Below are 26,230 nucleotides of genomic sequence, written 5' to 3'. Positions count from 1 at the left end.
GACAATGAGGCTATTAAGCCAAAATTTTCAGATTTGGGTGCCTTAAGTTAAGTTAACCTAAATCCCTATTTAGAATCTAAAATGTTGGCCTGACTTTTAGCAACGTGCAATTCTGGCTTATTAATTTTTAGTGGATTCAAGTGTCTAACTGTGACACCCAAGACGAAAACTCTGGTCCCAGTTTTCCAATGCCTTTGTTTGCAAATCCACAAATATAAATTGCCTCATGTTTAAATAATTTTTACCAATACAAATATGTGAAGGCAATTAAAGGCCTTTCTCAAACTTATACCACATGAATTGCTAGTGGGATCTTTGTCCCATTTCCCCCTCAAGGTATAAACTTTTAAACAAAGTTTATAATACCACTAAGCCATCTGATTCGAACACTGTTCACCACAGTCAAAGCAAGTCAGATGTAGAATAATTAATACTGACCTGTACAACGAGGCCATGCATACCACAGGTTAACTTGCCATCTCGAAAACTCCAAGTCTGAGTAGTACTGCGCCGTCTATCTGGCTTTCTCAGCATCAGGGGCTCATACCTCAAGAAAACAAATGACAGACCAAAAGTTTCTACTTTTAGAGTCCACTGTTGGGAAGTTTTTAATTAGTTATGCATCCCTATTTTGTTCTATTCTGGCTTCCTCACCTGTAGCTTTTTAAAGTATTATTTCAATTTGCTGCTGCTGCTGCATTACATTAATACTCCATTTATTTAGGGGCAAAGGCAACCAATAATATGAGTGAGACACAAAAGAGATACAGTATAATACTCATATGAAGATAAATATTACTTAGTGATTCTGCAAGGTTGGCAGTCTTTAAGAATGAAGTACTCTTTTTATATAAAGGGACATATAGCCCAAGCAGTGTTAAATGTATCTCTACCATGGTCTGAAAAGAGCAATTTTGGGAGGGCAGGGAAGTTCATGTGCTGTTTTAATATTTGGCCAGTCTGCTGCTACTGCTCAAGAGGCAACCAGTCAGTGGCACTTGTGGTGGTGGTGGTTTTGGTGATGTGGGCACTTGTTCTCTAGGAATTGTTTCGTGACAAAAGACTTGTGAGATTGTAACTTCTGGGTTTTACCAGCCCTGGCTGGATTCAAACTGGTGAGATAGCAATGCCAGGCAACGAATACAATTACTTATCCACCAAGCCACCCAATGATCTAATGTGGGTATTTTAAACCTCAAACTATTTCATTTTTATAAGTTTCTGTAGAATCTACAGCAATTAAACAGAAATCCTATCTGGAAAACCTGTTATCCGTGACCGCAGCCAGGCCTGCAATATCTAAGATCATGGACGACTCGACAGATCGAGGAGATGAAGGCTTATTGGGGTTATGAGGAACCGAGGAACCTTCATGGCAAAGCATGCCGGTGCCAGTCATTCTCCAAAGCTGGGATCGCTTCCCTGGCTCCTGTAGCACATAAATAAAAGATCATAAGATCATAAAAAATGCAGAGCAAACATATATTTATATTTCATTACTGAATTCAGTAAGTTCTGGTATTGGGAATGACTTTTACATATCCATGTTCACAGCCCTGATTCAAAATCAGGTGTTAATAGTACATATTAAAATCTATTGCCATTATCAAAATATTCTCATATCAAATCAAATGTGCATAAATCCCTCGTGTATTGGTAACTCTGAGGATATTAGGCTACCTTAACAATATAAATTGTTCAATAATGCTTCATTTTCAAAACATATGCTTTTGATTTAATACCTTTCATTTCTTAAAAGTTTTGTAAAGAAATAATTGGCTTATTTACATTGCCATCTTCTTTTACAACAAAAGGACTTCTTGTATGCAACTTCATCACTACCTCTAATTTTTTTTTCTTGGTTCTCTACACTTCACTATAACCCTACACACATCTGTAAATTTAATATTTCTTACTACTTTTATTTTGATTACTCCCTTTTCTTTATCTATGTCTGACCTTCGAATCTCCCCTTCATCAGTGCATGAAGCTACTTGAACTTTCTTCAACAGAAGATCTCTAGTTTCTTTTCCTTAAATACTCTCACCTTTTTTCTGTCCTGTCCACTCCCTTGATTTCCATACCTGAAATCTCTGCTCTTCTATGCTTTTCTGATAGTAAGAATATCTGCAAGACCCATATCCAAATCTGTTACTATCCACTTCATTCTTCCTTTGATCTATCGATCTGCAGTATCCTTCCTTAAACCCTTATTGGACCATTGCAACCTACTGTATTGTTGGCATCCAACAGTCTCCTCACCTGATACCATTCATACGGTGTATAAGTGGGATCACCTTACTTAGCCTTTATTGACCTGTATCAATTATCTTCTCCCAATGAATACAAACTTGATATCAACCAACTGGTTTTCAAATCTTTGAACAGCTTTGGCTCCACTCACTCTCTACCACACACTACTCTTCCCACCCAGCTGTACTTTTTATTCTGTTGGGTCTGAGCAACTCTGATCTCCCCCTTCCTCGCTATTAAATAATGAAGAAGTGTTATAGAAGTGCTAAATATTATTACTATCATAATTCAAGTCTCATTGGTGACTTTTTTTCTTTACAACAGATTCTCTCTGATCTTCATCTCACAGGGGCTATTAATCTTCACAAATCAAAACCTAAAACACAACATTTCCTCTATTCCCTTTTTCCAACTCCCTTCAGCACTTACCTCATCTCACTCTTTTCTACTCAGTCTATCATACTATGGATGCTGCATTCTTTTTTAACAGAATATGAAATATCATGTAATGCTAAATACACAACTAAACCAAACTAATTGGGTAATATTTAGAAAAGGTTTCTAAAGTTTCTGTGCTACTAGGATCATACAGCAACAATATTCTTAGCAAAATACTGTTTTTAGAAGCCTCACTAGAGTCTCATACCTTTTTCTTTAGTATGACTCTCTGTGTCTTTGGAGAAACATCCAGGACAAGCTCTGCATAAGCAACATCTTTATTTGAAGCAACTGGCCTTCCAGTTTCCTCTTGCAAACTAGAATTGCAAGAAAATCCAACATGCAATCAGATACATATCTATATAGAGTTGCTGTCTCTTCTGAAGACTGAGTCAGAACCACACCCAGCTACTAAAAGGACAACTTATGCTTATCCTTCATTAAACATTAGGCAAATTTAAATCAGATTACCCATTACTCTATTTCCCTTCATTTTTTGAATCGCTGTGGTAAACCATCAGCATGGTATTTAAATTATTAAAAGCGTTGTATGTCTGGAATTAATAACGGAGCCAAATGTCCAACTCAGAGTTCAATTTGGCAGACAAAGTAATGCTTTCATTGCCTACATAACTATTGTTAAGAGAGAGTCAGTATTTTCATCACAACTATCTTCAGTGTTCCATAACTCAGTTATACAAGTTGTCTGGGCAGAAACACGGCGGGTAAGTTACAAGCAATAGTTGCCCTATGGCCTAATGGCAGTACTCTGAACCACCATGTGTAAGATCAAGTTTTGGATACATCTCCTGATTGCTCATTTCCCTGGAGGGCAAATATTGGGGTAACGATACAGAAAGCTAAATCCTTAAGAGGCCACTATGGGAAATGAATAATGCTAAGCTCTTCATCTTTTAACAATTAGTTATCTGGAGGAGATACTGACAGGTTCCAAAAGAAATCATATCCAGAAGAACTGGAGGACAATGTGCTTTGTGCATGTGAAAACCTTAAAATTCCTTTAATGTTTAGTTTGCATTTTAACTAATCTCGGTTTAGTCTCCAATGGGCAACAGGTCAATAATAAGCAATATGTACATGTAGTGACATCTTCCACTATAATCTGCAGTAACAAAGATGTTATCAGAAGGCCTCACTCAAAGATCAACTCCCCTCAGTTTGAGACTTTCAGTGATATGCACTTCAACTGGAGATATCACAAAGAGCAGAAACTACAGCTGAAGACACCAGGTCCTCATCTCACTTTTCTCAGAAATCAGTCCCTCAACCCCATCTCCCAGTGGGTACCATACTAAGCTACCTCCCACCCATATTTTCCACAGTGACCTAATCTGGTATGGAACCAGATTTCTTTCACTCTTCCATTACTGCTCTGGCTGACAGTACTATAGCTCTGTCTTTGCTAAAAGGGGAAAGACTCAATACTCTAATATTAATGGCAGCTTGAGGTTAAAAGAACTGAAAGACCAGTACTAATTAAAAGTAGAGATTCATTCTGCAAGAAAAACGTAATCATGTAAGCAGCATTCTTCAAGCAATACACCAGTTACGCTTTAAATATATGTGCCTGAAGTATTGATTTGTTTGGCAATGTGCACAAATACCTAAAAATATTAAGTATCACAAGAGCACATGAGATGAGCATCTTATTATGAAATTTACAGATAATTAAACTGAGACACAGTGAAGCTATTTGCCCAGGATCTCAGAAAAAGTCAGTGGCAGTGGAAGAAATACAACCCTGGAATCCTTTTCTAACCAGTCAGCTCCTCTTGCTGACCCTGTAGCCAGCATAAGTTTTTCAGTATCTGAAATCCTTACAGTGATTACTACTGTATAAAAGCAACAGTTTTTTTTAAAAAAGATAGCTTTAATTGATGGCTGAATATTCACCATTTGCTTTCAAAGACTATTTTCAATATAATATGAAAAAGAGTTACCCTGAGAAAGTATAAGTAGCAGCAATATAAATGAAATTTTCATAGTAAAGCTGTTTGCTGTCTTGAAAGTCGTTCATGCTACAGGTAATTTCTGAGGAGCCTGCCCCTTTAACTGTCAACATGATAAAAGGTGGTAGGATGGGTTCATCCCATGCATAATCCAAAGAAGTCATTGGCTTCACTTCAGTGCAGAGTCTGGGCTCTGCAACACCATGCTGAGTAAAAACAACTGGGACCTACAATAATGAGAGAAGGCTTTAGAAAATGTTATATGTATGTGATTCAGCAGTCAGCTGCTATTGACAGCGTAGTTCAGGGTTGTCATTTTCCAGTTTTTCAGCATGTTAGTTGTATTCTATATGTCATATGTTATTTTCCTGAACTGACTACAATTTATTCCACACCATTTCAATTTTTGCTTCCTTCTCATGGATGAAGGCATTTTACTCCTTCATCCAAGTCTCAACATTAGAGATTGTCTGATGATGAATGTTAATATATCTTTCACCCAAAGCACCCTATGCCTTCAATCCTCTGGGAGATATTATTTTAGCTAAGGTATAACTAAGTTAGATGACTTGCCCAGGGTGGCACAACAATTCAGCATCTAAGCCTGGAATAGAACTCGACAGCCCTGAATCTTAGTCTCCTATTCTAATCACAAGACATACTTCCTTACTGGATAAAAGTACGAAAGAACTTTTTCTTACAATTGCCGGCATGGAACTTATTGTCATTCTCCAAATAATGCCTCACTGTAGGCATCTCTAGTGGATAGGGTGTAGAACTGAGAATCAGGGACCCTGGAATCTATTCCCAGCTATGCTATTAATGTGCTGTATGACACAGGACTAGTTATAAATCATCTACACTTCAGTTTCCTCATCTGTGAGGATAATGATACCGATCCTCCTTGGAAAAAGAGATTTGAGATCTATACATGAAAAACACAACTTGTGTGTTAAGTATAATGATAATAATAATTAAGAATAATAATTCAGTAAGATGTTGCTTTCTAGTAAGAAGCTCAGCAACACCAACTTGTTCTGAAAACTAAAAAGATTTTAATGCTTAAATATACTAATGCTTCTCACTATGAGAGCTTTCTGATCACTTCACTGTGCAAACAAGTGCACCTCTCTTACAGAATAGTTGGGAACACATCAAGCACACACAATTAAAATTGTTTTTACTTTTCAGTGGATCTATAGCTCTTTACCTTAGAAATATTGTCTATGCGAAATGGAGGGGGTAACTGATCAGTATCACTAAATGAGACGCGGTACGTGGCTCCTCGAAGGGTAATTTCAACTCGTAAAAAGTAACATTTCCCAAGAGTGTCCCTGCAGAACATTTAACAAAAACAGTACAATATATTTAAAGGATTCATAGGCATATTTGTTAAATTGAAGCTATTAACTAGTATCTAGACAATGCTGGGTGTAACCAATGCTGCATCAATTAGTCAAACAATTTCTGAAACAGTTTAGGCATATATTAAAAAGGTACGGCAGAAAAATAATATACTCTAATCTTCCATCTAAATAACTTGCTTGGGCAGGATTTCCCCAAGGTATGTGCAATCATTCATTATTTCTTTTATGCAGTTCTGCTTAGGTTCTTAAACTGGGCCCATCACCATGATATGTGTAAGCTGAATCATCTCCATGCTGATAAAATCCTTGGATTTTAACACTCTAGTACAACATGTCTCACACACACACAAAAAAAGGGCATTTAGACTGTTTCATAGCAAATGTACACATGCATTCACAGCCCTTTTAATTAAGATACCTAACAGTCCACCAGTCAAAGTATCTGCTTTTCACATTGACCTCTTTTTCTTTTGGTTTAAACACAAGAGAGCAGAAATCTGATCTGTGTTATTGCAGTCACAAGTTTAGACATTAGCCTCTTTAGACATAGAAGACAACTTTAAAAATATATCATCTATGTACAGTAACTACCTCATATTGATATGGAAGGAGCTATTTTTATTGACTTCAAAACCCCCAGACCAAGTGCAGTTGGGAACCTCCATTAGCCGTACACATAATAACTGATCATAATCATTACGTGGCCAATGAAACACAACGCTGGAACCAGGAAGGGTGGAGATATAGCCATCAGGATTGGAGATACCCTAAATACAAAAAGACAGACGGTAAGACCACCATGCTAAAAATGATACACTACAAACAAACAATCTATAAAGACCATGAAATTTAAATGAAGTAATTTTTTCATGAAATTAACTGTGGCAACTAGATAAACAGGAAAAGATCATCTCATAACCAAGCTAGAATAGTAGTTTATTTAGTCACATTAACTTTCATCCTCAGGCATCTCCAAATAATTTACAATTATATACATATAGCAACACTGCAAAGGCATCACTTCTTGGATGGAGGGGGCCAGAACCTACAGTCACAGAACATGTTGCACAAAGGTAAGGGGACGGGATATTTTGGGCAAGGGCACATGTACAAACCTCTATTTCTTTAAAAAGAGTCAGGATTTTTAATGTCCTTACAAATGAGACAGGAGCTCATTTTCAAGGTCTGATCCAACAGTCTTTCAAGAAACACAGGTATATCATTCAGAATGGCAGTCAACCTTATTGGGATTTTACCTTATGATACATTTCCCCTCCTTTAAAGAGAACCTGCTATGAAAAATGTTTACACTATTAAAAAAAAATACTACATAATCTCTAGTAGAAAGGAAGTCTTACCTGACCTCTGGCAAATTCTCGTTGAGCAAAGGCTAGCTTGTGTGTTGATTTATTATCTAATAGGTAACGGGGTGCAAATGTTACCATGCAAGTGTCAATATAACGACCTCTGCCCTTCTTAACATCAATACCTAATAAGAAGAAATAGTCTGTTAAAAATAAAAGTATCTACTGCCTGAAAAAATATTTAGTATAAGAAATGTAAAACTTTTAAAATAATGTTTTTCAGAGGCAATACAGATGTTCTACAGCTTGCACATATTTTGAACAGAAATAGTAAACAAAACCTGGTTTATAAAATGCCATCTGCTATACTTTTTTATAAAGTGGAATGTAGTAGCTGGCAGTTTAGTCCTGTCAGCATTATAGATGGCACAGAAACAGCTTGGGGTCCTTTTCAAAAGTACCTTTATTTTCCGCTTTAAAAGAATACTCCAATCCATCTTCAGCTAGAGTCTTACGGATGTGAAGTAAGAGAGTCACCATGATCTACTCAAATCACGAAGACCAGATACATGAACACTGACAGGCAAATACCAATGTTTTTGAGCACTCCAGAAGTTCCTCAAAACACGGTGGGGGGGAAAAAGCACTTCATTGTGAAAATTCAGCCTGAAGTTTGAGTGAATTGTAGAATTCTGAAAGAGGAGGAGTGACTACTTCCTTGGCATGGGGCACTGACAGAGAAGTGAGTAGTCGGGCTCTCCCATTCCTTTTACTGGCATTCTAGTCAGTGCAGTGATTTCTTAGAGATGGGAAAAATGGGACTACATTTTTCTATGAGGCATTATAGTCAAATTGCAGGTTACTGAGTTCTAACCCATTTTGGGCCCCACTCCCTGTCATGCACTTTTATTCAGAATTATATGAACAACATGAGAAAAGAGAAAAACCCAGGAAACAGACACAGTAAAAGGATGAAGGGGGAAAAAAGGAGATAGAAGAGAGGTCTGGAAACAAAAGCACCTATAAATACCCAAACACGGGAGGTAGCCATGTTAGTCTGTTTTTAGCAAAACAGTGAGAGTCCTGTAGCACCTTAAAGACTAACCAATTTATTTGGGCATAAGCTTTCGTGGGCAGAAACACACTACATCGGATGCATGAAGTGGAAATACAGGGAATTTATGGCCTAGAAGCTACAGTACAGAAACCTTCAAAAGAAATTTAGGAAGCATACAACAGCGCCTGCAGAGAGAGTCCAAATGGTGCTTTGGAAACTACTACATAGCTGTAAATATGTCAACATAGGAAGCCTGGAAGGACAGTTTGCAAACAGAGCTCACAAAAACTCAAAGAGCACTGAGGAAATACAAAATAAAAAATAGCTCAGATAACTCATGCTCTTATTGCTTGGAAAGCACATTTTAAATTCTGTAGTCGCTGTTCTAAATAATTCAAGTATTCCTATTGAACTTCTTTGCAGTACTACTGATTCAGTACTTTCCCGATACAACGCAAAAAACTAAGAACTTCAGCTTCCTTTATTTTCCTTAGGATTTCAGCTTCTATCATCATCTATAGCAGCATGCTTCTCTGAAAATACTTTGTGTACATTGAATCAGAAAACATTGGAGCCAGTGGTGCAGTTCCTTAGGCTAGACTCAACAAACCTGAGGCAAGCAAATAATGTATTAAAAATCTGAAATACAGACTAATTTAATTTATATTCTCTCACCCAATTTGACAGCACACTGATATCAGGTTAGCCTCAATATTCGTATGAAAGTTCCAAGTCACTAGCAAAAAAACCTTCATGCAGGTGAAGCCTGTTTTTGTATCAAGGACCCAAAAGTCCAATGAAACCAAAATTTTAGTCATTTACTTTCCCCCTCTGCTTATTAGACTAAATGTGCAAAATTGATTGTGGTAAATTGACACATTCAATTATAATTAGTGACAGCTTGTTTTGATGGGCATGGGTAATTTGCCTCATGCCTTGGTAGTTAATCTTATAGCAAGATTTCTACAGCACATCAGGCAAAAAGGTCCAAATAACAGAAGATTTGTATTTTAAGTCTAAGGATATGTTATAGTTGCAATGCGAAACTACCACCACAGTAAGATGCCCAAACACAGTTTCACTCCATGATTGTTTAAAGACGACTGACTGCTTTGGGAAATGGACCAGCTTGTTATGTTTTCCATTAGCTGAAATAACATTCCTGAACAGCCCCACCTTGCTAATATATGACCTGTGCTGGCTTGCTTCATTAGCTGCACCAAATGTAGATCTGAACCTGAAACCCTGCCTCAGAGAGAAAAACCTCTCTATTCAGAGAGTGGGGCAAACATCTTTTAATGAAAAGGGAAATTGACCCACCCCAAAATTTTAAGGTCAGATTTCTATTACACACACACACACAGTGTCAGCAATGTTTATGTAGCCACTCAGATTGCATTCCAGTAGTACCACAGTCTGTTCATACTAGAAACCCTGAAGTGTTAATGGCGATTTCCATCTCACAGGCCACAAGGACCAAGGATCAAAACCAGAAGTATTCCTGTGTAACATAGATCAACAGAAATAAATATAATGACATTTCTGAGACTGTGATGTTTCCAGAAAGAAGCTAGTCAGAACTGATCTTTACAGGAAAAATCAAGGCAAACAAAATTTTCCACTCATGTTAAAATAATGGAGCAGGAGCCTTAGGCCTAGAGAAAGAGCTAAACCAAACTTCTTTTCACTGCTATGAAAGCATCCTTAAGTCTGCTGCAGGAAAGGAGAGAGAGATGCATTTCCTTCATTGAAGACTGTTTTTTTAAATTGGTATTTGAATGAATGTATCTATAAAATGTATTTATTCCTCAAACAAATTTAAGCCATTTAAATTCTGTTCAAAACTTGAACTGTCAGGTAATCTACTTTTATTTTACCAATTAATTAACACAGTACATACTTATATGTTTTCAGGCATAAATTAATGTTTTTCAGATAGGTTAGATCAGAATGAATCAAGAATGAGATCAAAGAAAAATGCAAGCTGCTGGGTGCTGAGTTCTTTTGAAAATCTGATGTTGTTACTTATAAGTAACATCACAACATTTTAAAGCACTTTACCCTCTTTATTCTTACAACACGCCTGAGGGGTAAGTACAGTAGGTGTTATCCTCATTTTACAGATGGGAAAACTCAGGTAGAGTTTAAGCTATTGCTCAAAGCCACAGAAGGTATCTGTGTCGGTTAGGATTAGAACACAGGAATTCTGGGGTCCAAGTCCCTGTGTTTAGATCAAACCACTTGCTTATTGTATTAACCTTTCCCAGTTAGTTTTGAAATCCCATTATACCATTGGCATAATGAGTTTAGTAACCTAAATCTGTCCATATCACAAGAGCACTGAATAATTCAGTGGAAAAAATCTTGACAACAATTTACATTAGGAAGTCTTTCTTCACTGAAAAATGAAGTTATAAATAAAGTTAAATGTAGGGAGGTTGCTCCCCAAAACTCTTTATATTCACTACAATATCTGAGATACAGAGTATGCATGTGCGGTTTTGTTTGGAGAGGTAGAGGAAGAAAAAAAAAGGTTTTACACAGTTGTGCAATATTTAAGGAATTGCTCCATGATTACATACCAATGTTATAAATGAGGCCAGGTCGGTGTCCCTGCTGAATCACTTTAAGGGCTCGGACACCGCTGCCTCCATCCAGTGAGAATCCCTGGCACCAGCCAGGCATACCTTCGGGATGGATTCCTTTCCCAATTCGCATTGTACAACTAAGGATAGTGAAAGGACATGTTGATTTACTCCTCTAAATGAAGAGTTAAGTATCAGAACAATACTTTGGTGGTGTTCTACTGAATGCAGATATATTCAGACTGTATACAATAACACAAAAACCATTAAAAACCACAAGCAAAATCTCTTGCCTAGTAATAACACATTACCCATTTCAGCATATTTTATCTAAAACTATTTAAGCATCTTGCAAAATTAATGAAAACTCAATGGCCACAGGAGGCAGGTATTATTATCACTATTTTTCAGATGAGAAAACTGAGGCAAGAAGCGGTTCAGTGACTTGAATAATTTTTTTTAGAAGGAAAATACGTATGTGACTATAAACAAATTTCAATCACATTTTTCTAAAATTAGTAACCAACTTAGCATTTTTACCTTCCAATGTTTTGTTCATGGAACACCAGATAAACCACCTCTTAAGAATCAACAAGTCTATGTTTCCGTTCAATAATAATAACCACCACCACAACTACCTAGATCTTATGTAGCACTACTCATTAGTAGAACTCAAAGCACTTGAAGAAGCTGTGATGTACTCAATAAAATGTTGCCAATCCAAATAATTTTCCTTCCTCAGATTAGGTTCAACTTTATATTAGAGAAGTCCTATTTTTCAGAGCACATTACAAAAATCACCATCCCAATTGGCAGTATCCGTTATCCTTCTGACAATCTTAACAGAAAGGCTTAGGAATGAAAGTAAGCTTGGAGAGAATTTTTCATTTACAAAACTGAAAAAAAATATTTTTTTAAAAAAAAGTCAGGATTTTTTAAAAATATACCTTTTCACCAATGATTAAGAATAGTTAAATGGGTCATTAAAGTGATGGTGAATCTTGTTTCCAGAGCATAATCCATTAAGAAATCTCCTGACAGACTGCTGTATCTATAGCATTCCTTGCAACCATACATCATGGGGATCAATGATCAGCGGATCCATACGGTAACAGATTCTCCGAAAGAACAACTGTTTATAGCTACACAGGAAGCCTGTGCAGAGATGAGCTTCATGACGCAACAGGATTAAAAATATCTGATGTGTTGGCTCCAAAATCCTGCCATTCCCTTGTGCATCAGAAATATAGCTGCTCTGTTACAGGCAGTACTTAACTCCTAAATGAAGTGGATGGTTTGGGGCAGTTTTTGAGGCTGATGGATATGTTCAGAATAATAACTCAAAACAGGAAGGAAATCACCAAAGAACTAAGCTATGTCCAAAATGAGTCACTGAAGCAATAATAAGCCACCACAAATTATAAAGGCTTCTCAATTTTCCCTTTTTGCTATTAAATATTTTCAATATGTTTATATGTTTGTGTGTGTCATTTAAATTTGTCCCTATTTTTTGACAAGTTCAGTCAATTAATTTGTTAAACTCACAAACATAAAAAGGTAGACTTTTTTTTAAAACACATTTTTTGGGTAATTGTTTACTGTTTACCCAATGTGCTTGTCTTTTTGTGCTAGTCAAACTATTTTAGTTGTAGTAAGGACATTATCAGAGTGAGCAGTCTGATAAATGTCCTCAAGGAAAAGATAATTTGCATTTTCGTGCTTTACCAAGTTATGAAAAGAAATATCATTTCAATATATGTGAAATAAAAACACAGCAGACTGCATTTACAATAAAACTAGCCAACTAAATGGTTAGTGTTCAGTATTAAATGTCTAAATATTGCATAAACTCATGTCAATATCTCAAACCAAATACCTTACCAGGTCATCTTGCCAATGAAGGATTTTTCCTACAGGATATTCATACTGAAGTATCAGCACCTGATCCTTTCACTAATTATTTTCATTCTTTTTAAACATTTTTCCTTCTCATCAACAATACTTACAGGTTTGGCTGTTCTTTGTCAGCATAACAGAAGAGAAGTGGGCTCAGGCTTCTGGCAAGCTCATGTTCTTCAAACTGACCTGCAGCATCTGTCTTTGCATTGTCCTGTCTGAAGATCAGTGGTAATCCTTTAAGCAAACAGAATCATAAATGAAACTTTAATTTACACTCAAATTTAAAACAAAAATATATACTTCATTTAGGACCAGGGATTATATTATTAGTTGTGAAAATGGGAACAATAGCAGCAATTTTAAGAACAATTTTAAAGTTTGATGTAATATGTAAGCCACTGGTCACCATATGTTGTATATTACACTCTGTGACTGACCCACAGAGGACATGAGACTAACAGTTCCAAGCTATACAGCCAGGCTTTTTAGTTCAAGCTGCAGAGTCTGATGCTTTCAGCTCCGAAGTTCTCTGCTTCATATCCTTGTGTATTGGCCAAGATGGCACCATCACAATACAATTACTGCTCTAGACTTCTGTTACTTGATGAAGGTTCTTCAGTGTTTGAAAAACAAATTCTTTTATTTTGATGTATACAGAGCCTAACCAAGCTCTTTGGGTATTTCTATACTGATGGTGGCAAAGTCGCCGCCGTCAGATCAACCTATCTGGATCGATTGAGCGGTCAGTGAAGACCCACTCAATCGATCCAGAAGTTGACACTGGTAAAGCACCCCCTCAAGTGGCGTAGTGCTGCGTCGACGGGAACGTGGTTCCCATCGGCGCAGTGCAGTGAAGACATCGTGAAGACGGAAAGCACAGCAGTCGACGGGAGTTACGCAAGCTCCCGTCGACTGCCGCCGAATCGCCAGGTGAGTGTAGACCAGGGATTCGACACCTTACTACATTTAAAAACGCATAACTATGAAGTTTTAAAATCTTCAGCACAATAACTCAGTTATTTAATTATAATGTAATTGTTTATAAGACCTGCACAATAAGAATGGCTATTTGCTATTTGATGCAGCCTATTTTCTGCAACTTCATTTTCCTTAATCCATTTTCAAAAGTTCTACATGGCTGCACAGCAGATCAATTCTAAAAGGAATCTTTATTTCCAAGTGAGTGACCATCATTAGTGGTTATGAAAGTTAAACATACCTGTTTTGTTAATTAGCCAATATGGTGCAGAAATGAATATTTTTAGAGACCCTTCAGCTCGGCATACAATCCTTATTGTTAGGTTTAGTTGTCGCTTGTTGGCATCATACAATCGCATTCGGACCATATAGTTTTGTGTCCCAGGAGGAATCAACAGCTCCTTGCACAGTGGAAAATTTTCCAGTGATACCCCTAAGAAACAAACACACACAAAAAAGCATGTTCTCCGGGACTGTTATGAGAAGGAGTCGTCTTCCTAGAATATTTCATACAGCTTTCCCTGACTTTACTTCCTTTTAAAACTACCTGTTTGACCTTCGAATATGAGCTAAGAAGGTACTGTGATCACAGTCCTCAAACTAAATCTCAAATGATATATAAGCTTTGTGCAGGCTCTCTGCACAGGAACAAATTTCACCTTTTGAGAATATTCTCACAGCACAACCACCGTTCAGAAAAATAATTCTGTCATATCTATATCTACCTTCAATACCAGTATTTCTAATGCACTCTTCCCAGTAGCACATGGACACTGAATATCTGAATTTAAAATTAACTAGGATATTTTAAATAGCTATTGTTAAAAATAAAGCAATTTCTTGTGGCCTTAAAATTAGCTGATGAGAAAATTTTCCCATGAACATGAATACCTGAAGAGGAGCACCCATTCAGACACTACTCAGAGAAGAAGTACCTCATACCAGTCTGCTGCCCACTGAACATTCCCTAGTGCACTCTGATCAAAGCACACTACTGACCTTTTAAGCACACAGCCACGGAGTCCACACAGACACTTAATGCACATTAGGCTAGTATGAGGTAGATTTATACCCCAGCTTGCTGCGAAATAAGTTTTTATACAGCCACGCCTTCATAGTCCACTAAAATCTGAAAACGGGTCTAACTTGAAAATTTCACGCATTACAAATTTTTCACTGTTGCCATCTCATGATTTTACTGCAAGTTTTGCAATATTAGAGCAAAGGGAAAGAGGTGAGGGAAAAGGGGAGCAATTCGGATATCTTTCAGGTGTGTGTGTGTGTGTGATGAACAATTCCATAAGAAATGTTGCAAACCACTGAAAATATCACATTGTATCAAAAAAGCTTATTTTTCCTTTTGCTGCCATAGTTGTTTGTGTAACAAAACATGCAGTCATTCTGAGCTGCTTTTGTAGTAGCAGCAAATAATAATGCCCCTGTAACACCTTACCGAGCTCGATGTTCTGAGATGTATCAGCTGTATGCAATGCTGCCTCCTTGCCAGGTTTTAGTGTCCCGGTAATTGGCATCCCTTTAACATAAAATTCGAGTTCACAAGGTAGCAAGTTACAGATTACCACAGTTGGCAAGAGATAAATGGTATGCCCAGGCTGTCTGAAAATCTGTTTAGCACTGTCAGAAAATATGTTTGAGGGCATGTAATCTGGATAAGTCTCTTTCTTTATAGCCACACAAAACCTATGAAGAAAGACAGATGTGTGTGAAAAATAAGCCATTTCTTGAATGGAATAGTTGTACTTTGGCTTCCCAAGCACTAGATTGAATCTCATGCCACAGTGCAATTTACACAATTCATAACCCATAGAGTATTTAGAATTATTCTCCATAATCAACATTTTAAACTTGATTGTAAAATATTCCAAATATTTTGCACTTATACTACCCCTCATCTGCAACTCTCAAAACAGTTCACAAACAATTCCACCTCATAAGAAGTCTGTGAATTATAACAAGTAATTATACTAGAATTCTCCATCTACAAATCTGATTATCCTTTGCAAAAAAAAGGTCTCATTGCACTTCTCAACATGTACTTAATAGCAAAGCACAGTATGCAAAGAGGTCTCAGAGGTTATTAAACTTTTATTTTTACAAAATATATTACAATACATTTGCTGGTATGCTATGAAGTATTGATTAATTAAAACTAAATTATACTAGTCAAAATAAATTAAAATTACATTCTGTAATACAATTGGATTTGTGTTTTTCTTGTCCTCCCTGCTCTAACCAATAGACAATATTGTCTTTGGGGGTTTAAATTAGACAATCAAATGAGGATGTAAGATAATAATACTTCTTCAGATAAGTTCTTTGGAGAGGTACTCATGTCTTAGAAAAATTGTTTAGCATCCTACAGTAATGACCTCAAAACAGTATATATTTTTTAAAAATCTGAACTATAAAGTGATGTCTTTTTGAAATGATAACTATTCACTAAACAAAGGTAATTTCCCTCAACTATTTTTAGGAATGCTATATATAAAGCCTAGAGAGACAAGGTGGGTGAGGTAATATCTTTTCGTGGACCAACTTCTGATGATGAGAGCGAGAAGCTTTTGAGTCACACAGTGTTCTTCTTCAGGTCTGGGAAGGCCTAACAAGTGGATGGCATCACTAGTTGTATCAAACTAAAGAAGTATGAGATACCATTCAGTGTTCATTATAAGTTGACATTATGGGGATTAAAACAAAACACTGAGTATTTTGGACAAAAAACATGAACCGTAGGGAACAATCCTGCATTAGCGGAAGGACAGGCTAGGTAACCCAGCAGGTTATACCCATCTCTAATTTCTATTATTTGACTTTATTACATTGAAGGTTAGTAGAACGTTTGTTTTGTAATTTTACACTTTTGCTATACGGATGGTCAAGTAAGGGTATAAGAACTATTTTGGTCTTAAGACAGAAACTGAGAAAAAGCCTCTAGTGCTTCACTGTTTTCTGATTCCTAAGAAGATTCTATACTCTCCTGATGTCAGCAAAGAAGAAACTGCCACAGCCAAGCTAATGCCAATTTCTGCTTGCTGTTCCTGTAGTGGCTTTTTATCGAAGGAAGTTGGAGGAGTGAGTTGTGGTTTCCTACCCTTTTACATTCAGCCACAGTTTGTGGGATTGGGAATGGAGACCTGATGATCTTCCTTCCGACCAACATGGCAGGGCTCATTTCCTATTTTTAAATAACCTGATGGATATGACCTCATATCCCATCTAACCTTCCAGGTAAAATTACAGTATAGCCGCACTTAAAAATCTCATATTATAAAGGTGTCAAACAAAAAACAAAACACCACAACGGTTATCTCGGAACAACCAACCACTTTCCCATTCCCCTTTTAGCTTTTTCTAGCATTACTTACTTTCATATTCATTCACCTATCCGTAACTGGTCAGTTATAGCACAATGTTTACCCTTATAACGTCATAATTACCTGAAAAATCGGCTGTTTTCAGACTCCATCGAATGGCACTCTCGTTTGCTGCTACATACCTCTGCTGCCTTCTGCACGTTAGTCCAATGAATGGGAGTCTTACAGAAAAAGACTCCCATTCCTTTTGGCCTGGCCTGCAATCGCCAAGATGTAAGGTGCAATGGAATAGCAAAGGAATCCCCTGGCATTACTGCTGGAAGCACTACAGGTTCTGCAACCAAATCACAAAGAAAACACATGCTTCAGGTTGGGTCCTTTGGTCAAACTATAAATAAATTTCTTCCATTATAAACTTTGTATCATGCATTTAATGAAAGACGTTTCCCATTATACGTAGATCAACCAATCCAAACGCCAAGCTGCTGTTTACAGCGCCGCTAGTAGTGAGTCAAACAGCAAGAAAGTCCTGCTTATAAAGCTAACGGTCTGATTCTAGATAAATCAGGACTTGATTAAAAAAATATTAGCGGGAGTTCTAAACTTTGTTTCTCTGGCTGTTTTGGTTAAAAGTCCCATTTTAAGTGTGTGTGGAAAGAAAAGTTACTCATCCATTACTAGAGATCTTCACGCAAATTGTCAAAATAGATCTACACTCCTGGACTATATCTGCACACAGTGCCAAAGAGTGAAACCCTCCGCAAAGTTCTGACTGTTGGATGGCACAATGACTTCATCTCAACTGTGGCACGTTCTAAACATGGACCCATAAGGAAATGTGGCCCTCTTGCAGCCTCAGCTCCTCCAATTCACTTAAGCCAGCAAGTTGAAACTCCCTTTGGTCTCTTCAATGTAGCTTGTTGACCATTTTCTCCTTAGATAGGGCTATTTTGTTGTCAGTACAAGTAGGATTGAAATCTATAGGGTTTTCACCCCTTCTTTTCCATCAGCCCCATCCCCCCAAGAAAAAGCAAATTCAGGTGTTATTCAGAAATTTGGTTCCAGAAACCATACTTCTAACTTCACTGAGCTAATCAGTTCTTCCGCCATTATAGTGGACACAAAAAGACAATTTGGTTTAAAAATTGTTCAGGGTGGATGTGAGATCACTATATCTAGTACCTCAGATCTGTACTGAAATACTCCAAAGTACAGGGTTCATTTCTTTGCCAGTACTAGTGTTTGCCTTGCTGATGTGAAAGATGACTGTTACCTAACTGCTGTTAAAGAAAACGAAGCAGCCCTCTCTCACATTAAAATATACTGTAAACTCTTTCAAATGCTCTTGTTTGTAGAGCTCTTAGCTGTTTGACTAAGATGATGAAGTTGGATAAAACATCTGTTGTAGAAAAAAAAACTTACGTAAGTTTTGACTTAAGGCAAAGAAATGCAAGATAGAGAAGCCTGACTCTTCTAAACTGACGGTAAGTAAACAAAGCACAATACTTTAAACATTCCTTTCTTCTGCTTTGAAGAAGCTGGGGACAGGAATATCACACTCTAACATGACAACATCGTAACACAAATTCTATCTGTTGCTTGAGATTTCAGACTTTATCCTCAGGAAAAATCTCCACATAAGATTTTTAGGGAAGTCTTACTTGCTTTTATACTTTGAATATTTTGATGGCATTTTCTAGACATTCTTTTTTACTAGAGAACAAGACAAGAAAACATTTGAGACAACCAAAACTGGGGCCATCATAAATGGTTCTGACCGTAAGGTTTTCCTCACTGATATGTTGTAGGGTGTGGTGAGAGTGTTCTGAGACTTACTGTCAGGAGCTGAAGGGCTATCCAGCCTTAATTCCATTGGTGTTTCCAGCCTGTTTTTCACAATCAACGCAGAGCGCACAGTTATCACCTTCCGAGCGCTACCTTCCATAGTAACTTCAAATACCACACGAACTGGAGGCAATGTAGAAAACTGCAAAGCCATTTAAAAAGTTTAAGTATCAGAAAATGCAATGAAGATATCTAGAAAACAAATGCCCCAACTTTGCAGTAACTGCAGCTTGCCAGTAGCCCAAGGGCCACACCTAACTTATACATTTAATATATTTTTTAAAATACCCATAATATTTACTTGTGCTTATATCATCTTTGATAAACACAAACTCATTATTTGGGCTTGTCAACCTAAAGAAAGAAAGCAATGAAAATAAAAATACAAGCAACTCACTAGAAAGCAATAGCAGATTTGGCCTGCTACAATCCTTTATGAACTGCAACTCCCTAGACATGATAGCAAACAGGAAAGTGGCTGCATCCTGGACTTTCCTGAGCTAGAATATTGAGAGCATTATTTATGCTAAGCATTTTTATTAGTATGCTTCATGTTGTCCAAAAAAAAAATTCAAAATAGTTTCTGATAATTCAAGGTTCTGTTCATTCTCCTTTTCCTTAGTGCTTCTCAATCACTGCCTTCTACGTACACAGCCAGAAAAATAGCCTCAGATATCTAGATTAACACATAGCTTTTTATATATATACACAATGCACTATTACAAAATCTTTAGTGATATAAACTTTAAAACAATTCATTTTCCCTTCACACTACAGAAACGTAAAAAAATCCATACTGTATATGGACCCAAAGAAAAATCGCAACAGTAAATATTATTTTAAGAGACTGTGCCCAGAACATGCTGACAATGTTTTTGTATTTGAGAAAGAATGGACAGTTGGGCCAGGATTTTGAACTGCCAATATCTTTATTAAAACAATGTAAAAAAAACAAACACCACAATGAAATGTACATAGTTTTGCTGAAAGTTGCCAGAAGCACATTCAGCAAGTCTAAGATCATAGGGAAAAACACAGAAGTATTTTATTTTTTTAAACACAGCTCCAGTTCTGGCTACAAAGCTCACAGGAAGGGTTTAAATAAAACAACTGAGAGACCTCAACTAAACTCACCATCCAATGAAAGCAAGTCACAATACTAACTTTAGTTATGGGGTTAGTAATTTACTTGAGATTTTCTATTTAAAAATATTATGTCAAAAAAGAATTCTAAAGATTTTGAAGAGAAGTATTAAAAATATAATCTTGCTATCATGTTATATTATAGTATTCTTTATTTAATTCTTAAAAGTTTTGCTCTGAAATATTGCTGGTGAACTCTGAATCCAGTTCAGGTGGAACATGAATAGTTCTGCATTTAACCTTGTGCTCCCAGCTCTGCTGACAATAACAGCAGCAGGATAAAATGAGAGGCGCCAAGATCTCTTAGCTTCACCATTTAGGATTGTTGTTTTTAAACTGATTCAATAAAAAAAAAAAAAAAAAAAAAAAAAAAAAAAAAAATTCTGGCAGGGAGAAACTTCAACACTTTTTTTTTTTTCCCTGGAATTAGTGACTCTGTCCAAGAGTCTTTCAATGATAATGTTTGCGGAGACAGTACTCTTCTTTCAAAAATATAGTTTGTCATTCTGCTATTTGTGCAGACTGATTTTTGAATAATCTTGCAGTTTGGCTCTTTTGTGGTTATGGCGGTTGCCAGTACCAATGTTCCCTTCCTTTGCAGGTAGCTCATATTACTGCAACACTGAACACGTTTTATAAAATTTAAATCAAAGGTTTACGCTCTATGGGAGATGCCTTAATCTACCTTTCCCTAAGATGCTATACTTTAGCACCATAGGATATGATCCTCAGTGGAATTAAGGGACATGCTCCAAAACACTGTTAGGCAATGGAGAATTTCCACTAATTTCAATAGGCTTTGGATCAGGCCTCAAAGAGGTACACACGTGAACTGAAATTTCCATTCAATTGGCTCATGCCTCAGTCTTCCCCCATACCTAATTGTGTACACTAAATATCATAGTTTGAAAGAGAGTTTTACGGTGTGAAGATGTGCCCAGAACCAGTGTTTTATTTAGAAGGGAAGCTGGATCTTTTTGTTGTGTGTATGCAGTACTTGGAAGAAACCAAGATTGGGGCCTCTAGGTGGTATCACAACACAAATAAATAAACAATAGGTTACAGGTAGAGAAAGAGGAACTTGCTATAGCTTATGCTTCCTTTGCATAGGAGTATGTGTGTCAAGCAGTGCCAGCTTGTAAAAGATTCATTCTCCTTTGCAGTTTGGTGCACATTAGGGTGTCAAAGTAGATGAGAACAGAGCTGAGAAAACAGACTGCAATGGTTCTTAAAGCCAGATCATGATTGGGGGGGGGGGGGGGTGTGTGTGTGTGTGTGTGTGTGTGTGTGTTCTGGAACAGCCTTCCAAGGAGAGCAGTGGGGGCAAAAACCCTAACTGGCTTCATCAGCTTGATAAGTTTATGGAAGGGATGGTATGATGAGACTGCCTACAATGGCACGTAGCGGATCTGCGACTGCTAGCAGCAGATACTCCAATGGCTGGTGATGGGACACTAGATGGGGAGGCTCTGAGTTACTAGAGAGAATTCTTTCCCAGATGTCTCGCTAGTCAGTGGGTCTTGTCCACATGCTCAGGATCTAACTGATCGCCATATTTGGGGTCAGGAAGGAATTCCCCCCCCCCCCCCGCATCAGATTGGCAGAGACCCTGGCGGTTTTTTGTCTTCCACTGCAGCATGGAGCATTGGATCACTTGCAGGTTTAAACTAGTGTAAATGGTGGACTCTCTGTACCTTGGAAGTGTTTCAATCATGATTTGGACTTCAGTAAATCAGCAGAGGTTAGGGGCCTATTACAAGAGCGGGTGGGTGAGTTCTCAGCCTAGATGATCATGATGGTCCCTTCTGACCTTAAAGTCTATGAGTGGTCAGTTCTCAAAAAAGATTTGCATTAAAATATACAGAAAATTAAATAACTATCATAAATCTATACCAAGAAAACTCTCCCAGATACTCCTATTATCCTTTTTCTCTCTTACCTGCCCTAAAAATTCACAGATCCTCTTCCCTATTTAAGAAAGTCATTGCCAGAGCGAACTAGTTACAGTTCTGGACAGTCACATTTAACAAGTGCTCAGTCATCCTGGAAAATAGTGAGATCTTATTCTCCAAATGCTTTGCCCTTTATGTAATCATTTACATCTGGTAACACTTTTATTTTTACAGCAACAGAGAGCATATTCAGAACAAAGCAGCAAACAAGAGGATACAGGAATATCTGCATTGAAAGAAAGGAGAATATTTCTGGTAGAAAAGGACAGTGAAAGAGGAAGAAGGATGAAAGGAACAGGATCAACAGGAGATGAAACTGGAATCAAAGAAGGTGAAAAGCTAGGCAAGAGCTCCAAACGAAGTCTGGACTCATTTCACGTATACACAAAGGTGTATATCATCTGGGTTTCTTGTGAATTGTTCGAACTATGGAGTGAGGTTCAAGATGCTCCCTAACCCACAAGAATGCTATTTTACTAGCTCAGTGGATTCTCTGCCAACAAGAAAAAGCACTGCAGTTATACAAACAACTTTCCACATTTGTGGTATGTGGAAGATCTGATGTTGACTCTTCATTTCATAGAATCATAGAAGAGTAGGGTTGGAAGAGACCTCAGGAGGTCATTTAGTCCAACCCACTGCTCAACGCAGGACATTTGAATATTGAAGAATGATGAACAGTTTTCTTGGGTCTCCTGAATTATTACTACATAACTATTATTGCTGTGCAGCATCCCCAGTGCCTCAGAAATAAAATGATTTATAAATCATCTAATGTGCAAACAGACCAGTGTTCCACCCAGCACTGCTTGAGATGATGGAGAAGCAGCAATGTATGGGGCCATTGTAAAATTCGTATGAAATGAGGCAAGTCACACGGAAGAGTAAGGATCTTTGTTTTTATGAAGAGTGCCCTTTAAGGTGGAAATCAGTTGTTATTCCTTGGGGATTTGAGGCAGACGGGGTGGGGTGGGGACTTTTCTTGCAAAGGAATTTGGAATGAAAGTAGCCATACAATAGGTTCATTGAAATATGAGTGATTAAATCAGATGTCAAATACACTGCAGTTTCCATAATCAGATAAGCATCACTGCCTGGGTACAATTTGTACCAAGTCTATCAAACTGTTTTATAAAGAGAGAATAATAATCACTCCATTCATAGAATTATGCTACTTTAATTAAAGCAAATCTGAAGGAACAGTGATAAAATGTACTCACATAGACGTGTGGATGTATTTTATTTGTTCTACTGATGGGGCTCCCAACCTACACAAGAATAAAGATTGATTAAAAAAAAAAAAAAAAAAAAAAAAAAGCTTTACCAATCAGAGCACACTGTAACCTGCAAATGTCATTTCTAAAGTATCTCATTGCTTTGTAAGAAACAAAGCTAAAATGTAGTCAACAGTCTTCCTGATGTTCTCCATGGCTTTGGAGAGGTATCAGGAAGATTAGTTCCAAAAAGTAATATGTGATTTTTTTTCCTGTACTTTGTAGTTCTTTTATTTTGTAATAAAGAATGGAGGAGAGTTGCCTGAAAATGTGTCAGTATAAGAGAGAGATGCAGATTAATTTCAAACACCGAGTAATTCTTTACCACATCATTTTCCTGGTATAAGCAAAAATAGACCTTCAATATATATGTATGGCAAGGAAATTGAGATGATACTATACTTGTTATAATATGCAACTGTCAGGACTACTGAAAATATTTAACAACTCCTCCACCTCCAAAACTCCTGCTGAATAGCAATTTGCCCTTTCAATAATCTTATAAAATTAGAGCCAAGTCTTGCCTGATGCCAAGAGACGATCAACTCTTCATTTCCCTGCGGGCTCAGCAACTTGCAGGAAAAGGCTTTTAAGTTTCTTTATCTACTTCTCATTGCCTACAGGATTGCTTTGTCATTAGGTCCCACCATGAATGCCACTGTGTGGGCTGGCCCAATTAAATTATTTCATTCACAAAACAGACTCAAAGCAGCCACACCCCAACATAGCCCCAAAATTATACAAAATTGTCAATATAGTTTATTTTCAGTAAATTAACTACTGAAAGCAGACCTAATAAGCCTACAACAGAGGAACAGGACATAGGAGCAATGTTGGTGGGATTCATCATTTTAATCAATGGATCCATGACACCATTACTATGCAATATTTCTGTCATTCCAAGCCCTGATTCTCCGCTGAGCACAGATTTTAACTTTGATTATTACGGTATGTATGTTGTTTTTGCAACGTGTAAAACTGTCAGGTGATAACTGACCCAAGATTTGTTTTACTGAGTGAAGAGAAAGAAGGTCCCATCAGTGAACACGCACTGCTTTAGAAAAGAAGATTACTACTCAAGTAAACTGTGTGAAAAGGTATCGTCACTGAAATACACTCCGAATCAGAACTTACAGTGGAAGATGATGTGTTCTTGTCAGGTGCTGCATATCGGAAAAATGTTCCAACTTTGTCTACCGACACTGGACTGACTTGTTCCCAGCCATTCACTCTCACTTGCAACTGATGAATTCTTAAATCGTGTGTGTGCCTAACAGTTCCAAAAAAGTCAAATCATCATTAAGGCATCATCTCACAAGGGAAAGCCAAGACAATAATCAGAATCAATATATGTCTGGATTCATCTGTTGCATTAAGAGATTAATTCTTGATTATTCAAATGTAAACATACAGTTTTCTATTCCAAGGATAAAAAAATATGCTTTTAATTTATGAGGCAGCGAACATAAAATATACCCATATGCAGTACACACAAAACAAAAACTAAATATTAAATTTATTAAATATGTTAAATATTTGTTTGTATCCTCTAGTTTTAAATTCAGCTGTTAACCAACATGCAATCTTCAGAGTGTGCAGACATTCAGTCAAGCAAACTGACAATTTTCTCTAGAAATACAGGAAATATCACTTTTACAAAATTAAAATGAGAAAAACCATTTATATTAATAAGTTTCAATGGTCAAATCCTGACCTCAGATGCACAACTCCCATTGACAGGAGTGTGACTAGGTTGCTGATGGCAGAATTTAGCCAGAGATTATATATTTCCAAGTATGTAAAAATCAACGAAAGATTAAAAAATTGCCAAATATTTTTTAAAAATCTACTGGACAGCATCCCAAAAAGTATGTTCCCATGAATGTTTGTGTGTGTGTTTCCATGAAAGTGTGTATAAATTCCCAAGGATAATTGATGGTTTGCTCCTTCACCTGTGTCTTAGTTTCCCTCTGGCTTCAAATTCGAATGGAATTTCCTCACCAGTGAGAACTTCTCGCCACTCACTGACATTGTGTGCATCATCAAGAAACGTTCCATTTTCCTCAGGAACAACACCTGGACTCCCACTGTGAGATAGTGCTGCACTGTAAACAGAATCATACCAAACTAAAGCTTATACGGTATAAATTGTTGTTCTTAATTTATACATATTCCTGAACAAAAAGGCAACTTAACAATGTGGTAAAACCTGTCTTCTGAGAGAAAGCAAAGGGCTCTCCAAAAAAAAATTTAAAAAAAATTGTCTAATGAAGATGGTCTTTAAAAGATTTAAAAAGAAAACCAAACATTATACTGAAAACTTTGGGAATGCTTCAAAGTGATTACAGGATTATTATGATTAGAGATTTTAGTTTTTGTTAAGAAATGTAGATCCAATACGAATAAGTTTTTTTTGTTGTTTTTTTTTAAAAGTTTGTTCCAAACATCACCAAGCTTTCTCTTGGCTTCATCTTAAAAATTTTTCAATAAATAAATATTAAAAAGTTGCTAGGAAGGGCAAGAAACATCAACAGAAAACAGATCTAAATTTCCTCTCTTTTTCCATGGCACCTGCATCGGAGAAAGGCATGACAAATATTGTTACAATGACACCATAACAGTTCTTTACCGTGTAGGAGTGGTAGTTAGGGTAGCAAACCATAGAGTGCAGCCAGTGTGATTCCGCAGCGCAAATGGTACAAAGGGCTGTCTGCGTTTTGGGGTCTTCATTTCAGCTATGAAAGAATAAAAGAGGGCTTTATTAAATTATAATAAATCAGAAAGCCTATATTCACCAGACAGGTATACAGTGAGCATAGGAAGCTCTCCC

General features: G+C 37.1%; 1 protein-coding gene across 5 annotated transcripts in view; it reads right to left on the bottom strand.

The window, feature by feature from the left end:
• VPS13D (vacuolar protein sorting 13 homolog D) overlaps positions 1-26,230 on the bottom strand; it is a 172,820-nt gene that overhangs the window by 84,321 nt on the left and 62,269 nt on the right. For all 5 annotated transcript variants that reach the window (XM_067567469.1, XM_067567468.1, XM_067567467.1 and 2 more), the window contains 17 exons: positions 26,030-26,135; positions 25,353-25,505; positions 24,535-24,670; positions 23,347-23,394; positions 19,023-19,173; positions 17,310-17,520; positions 15,305-15,552; positions 14,093-14,284; positions 12,981-13,107; positions 10,972-11,114; positions 7,387-7,517; positions 6,620-6,795; positions 5,872-5,995; positions 4,653-4,888; positions 2,900-3,008; positions 1,266-1,429; positions 439-547 (listed from right to left, as the gene is read on the bottom strand). In XM_067567469.1, the coding sequence (XP_067423570.1) occupies positions 439-547; positions 1,266-1,429; positions 2,900-3,008; positions 4,653-4,888; positions 5,872-5,995; positions 6,620-6,795; positions 7,387-7,517; positions 10,972-11,114; positions 12,981-13,107; positions 14,093-14,284; positions 15,305-15,552; positions 17,310-17,520; positions 19,023-19,173; positions 23,347-23,394; positions 24,535-24,670; positions 25,353-25,505; positions 26,030-26,135 (2,564 nt within the window). The remainder of the gene's footprint in view (positions 1-438; positions 548-1,265; positions 1,430-2,899; positions 3,009-4,652; positions 4,889-5,871; positions 5,996-6,619; positions 6,796-7,386; positions 7,518-10,971; positions 11,115-12,980; positions 13,108-14,092; positions 14,285-15,304; positions 15,553-17,309; positions 17,521-19,022; positions 19,174-23,346; positions 23,395-24,534; positions 24,671-25,352; positions 25,506-26,029; positions 26,136-26,230) is intronic.

This window comes from Emydura macquarii, unplaced genomic scaffold, assembly GCF_026122565.2.
Source record: "Emydura macquarii macquarii isolate MOO-44397 ecotype Brisbane River unplaced genomic scaffold, CSIRO-AGI_Emac_v2 contig_2768, whole genome shotgun sequence".
Lineage (NCBI taxonomy): Eukaryota > Metazoa > Chordata > Testudines > Chelidae > Emydura > Emydura macquarii.
Note: the sequence above shows the minus strand (reverse complement) of the source record. Positions and strands in the feature narration are given on the sequence as shown.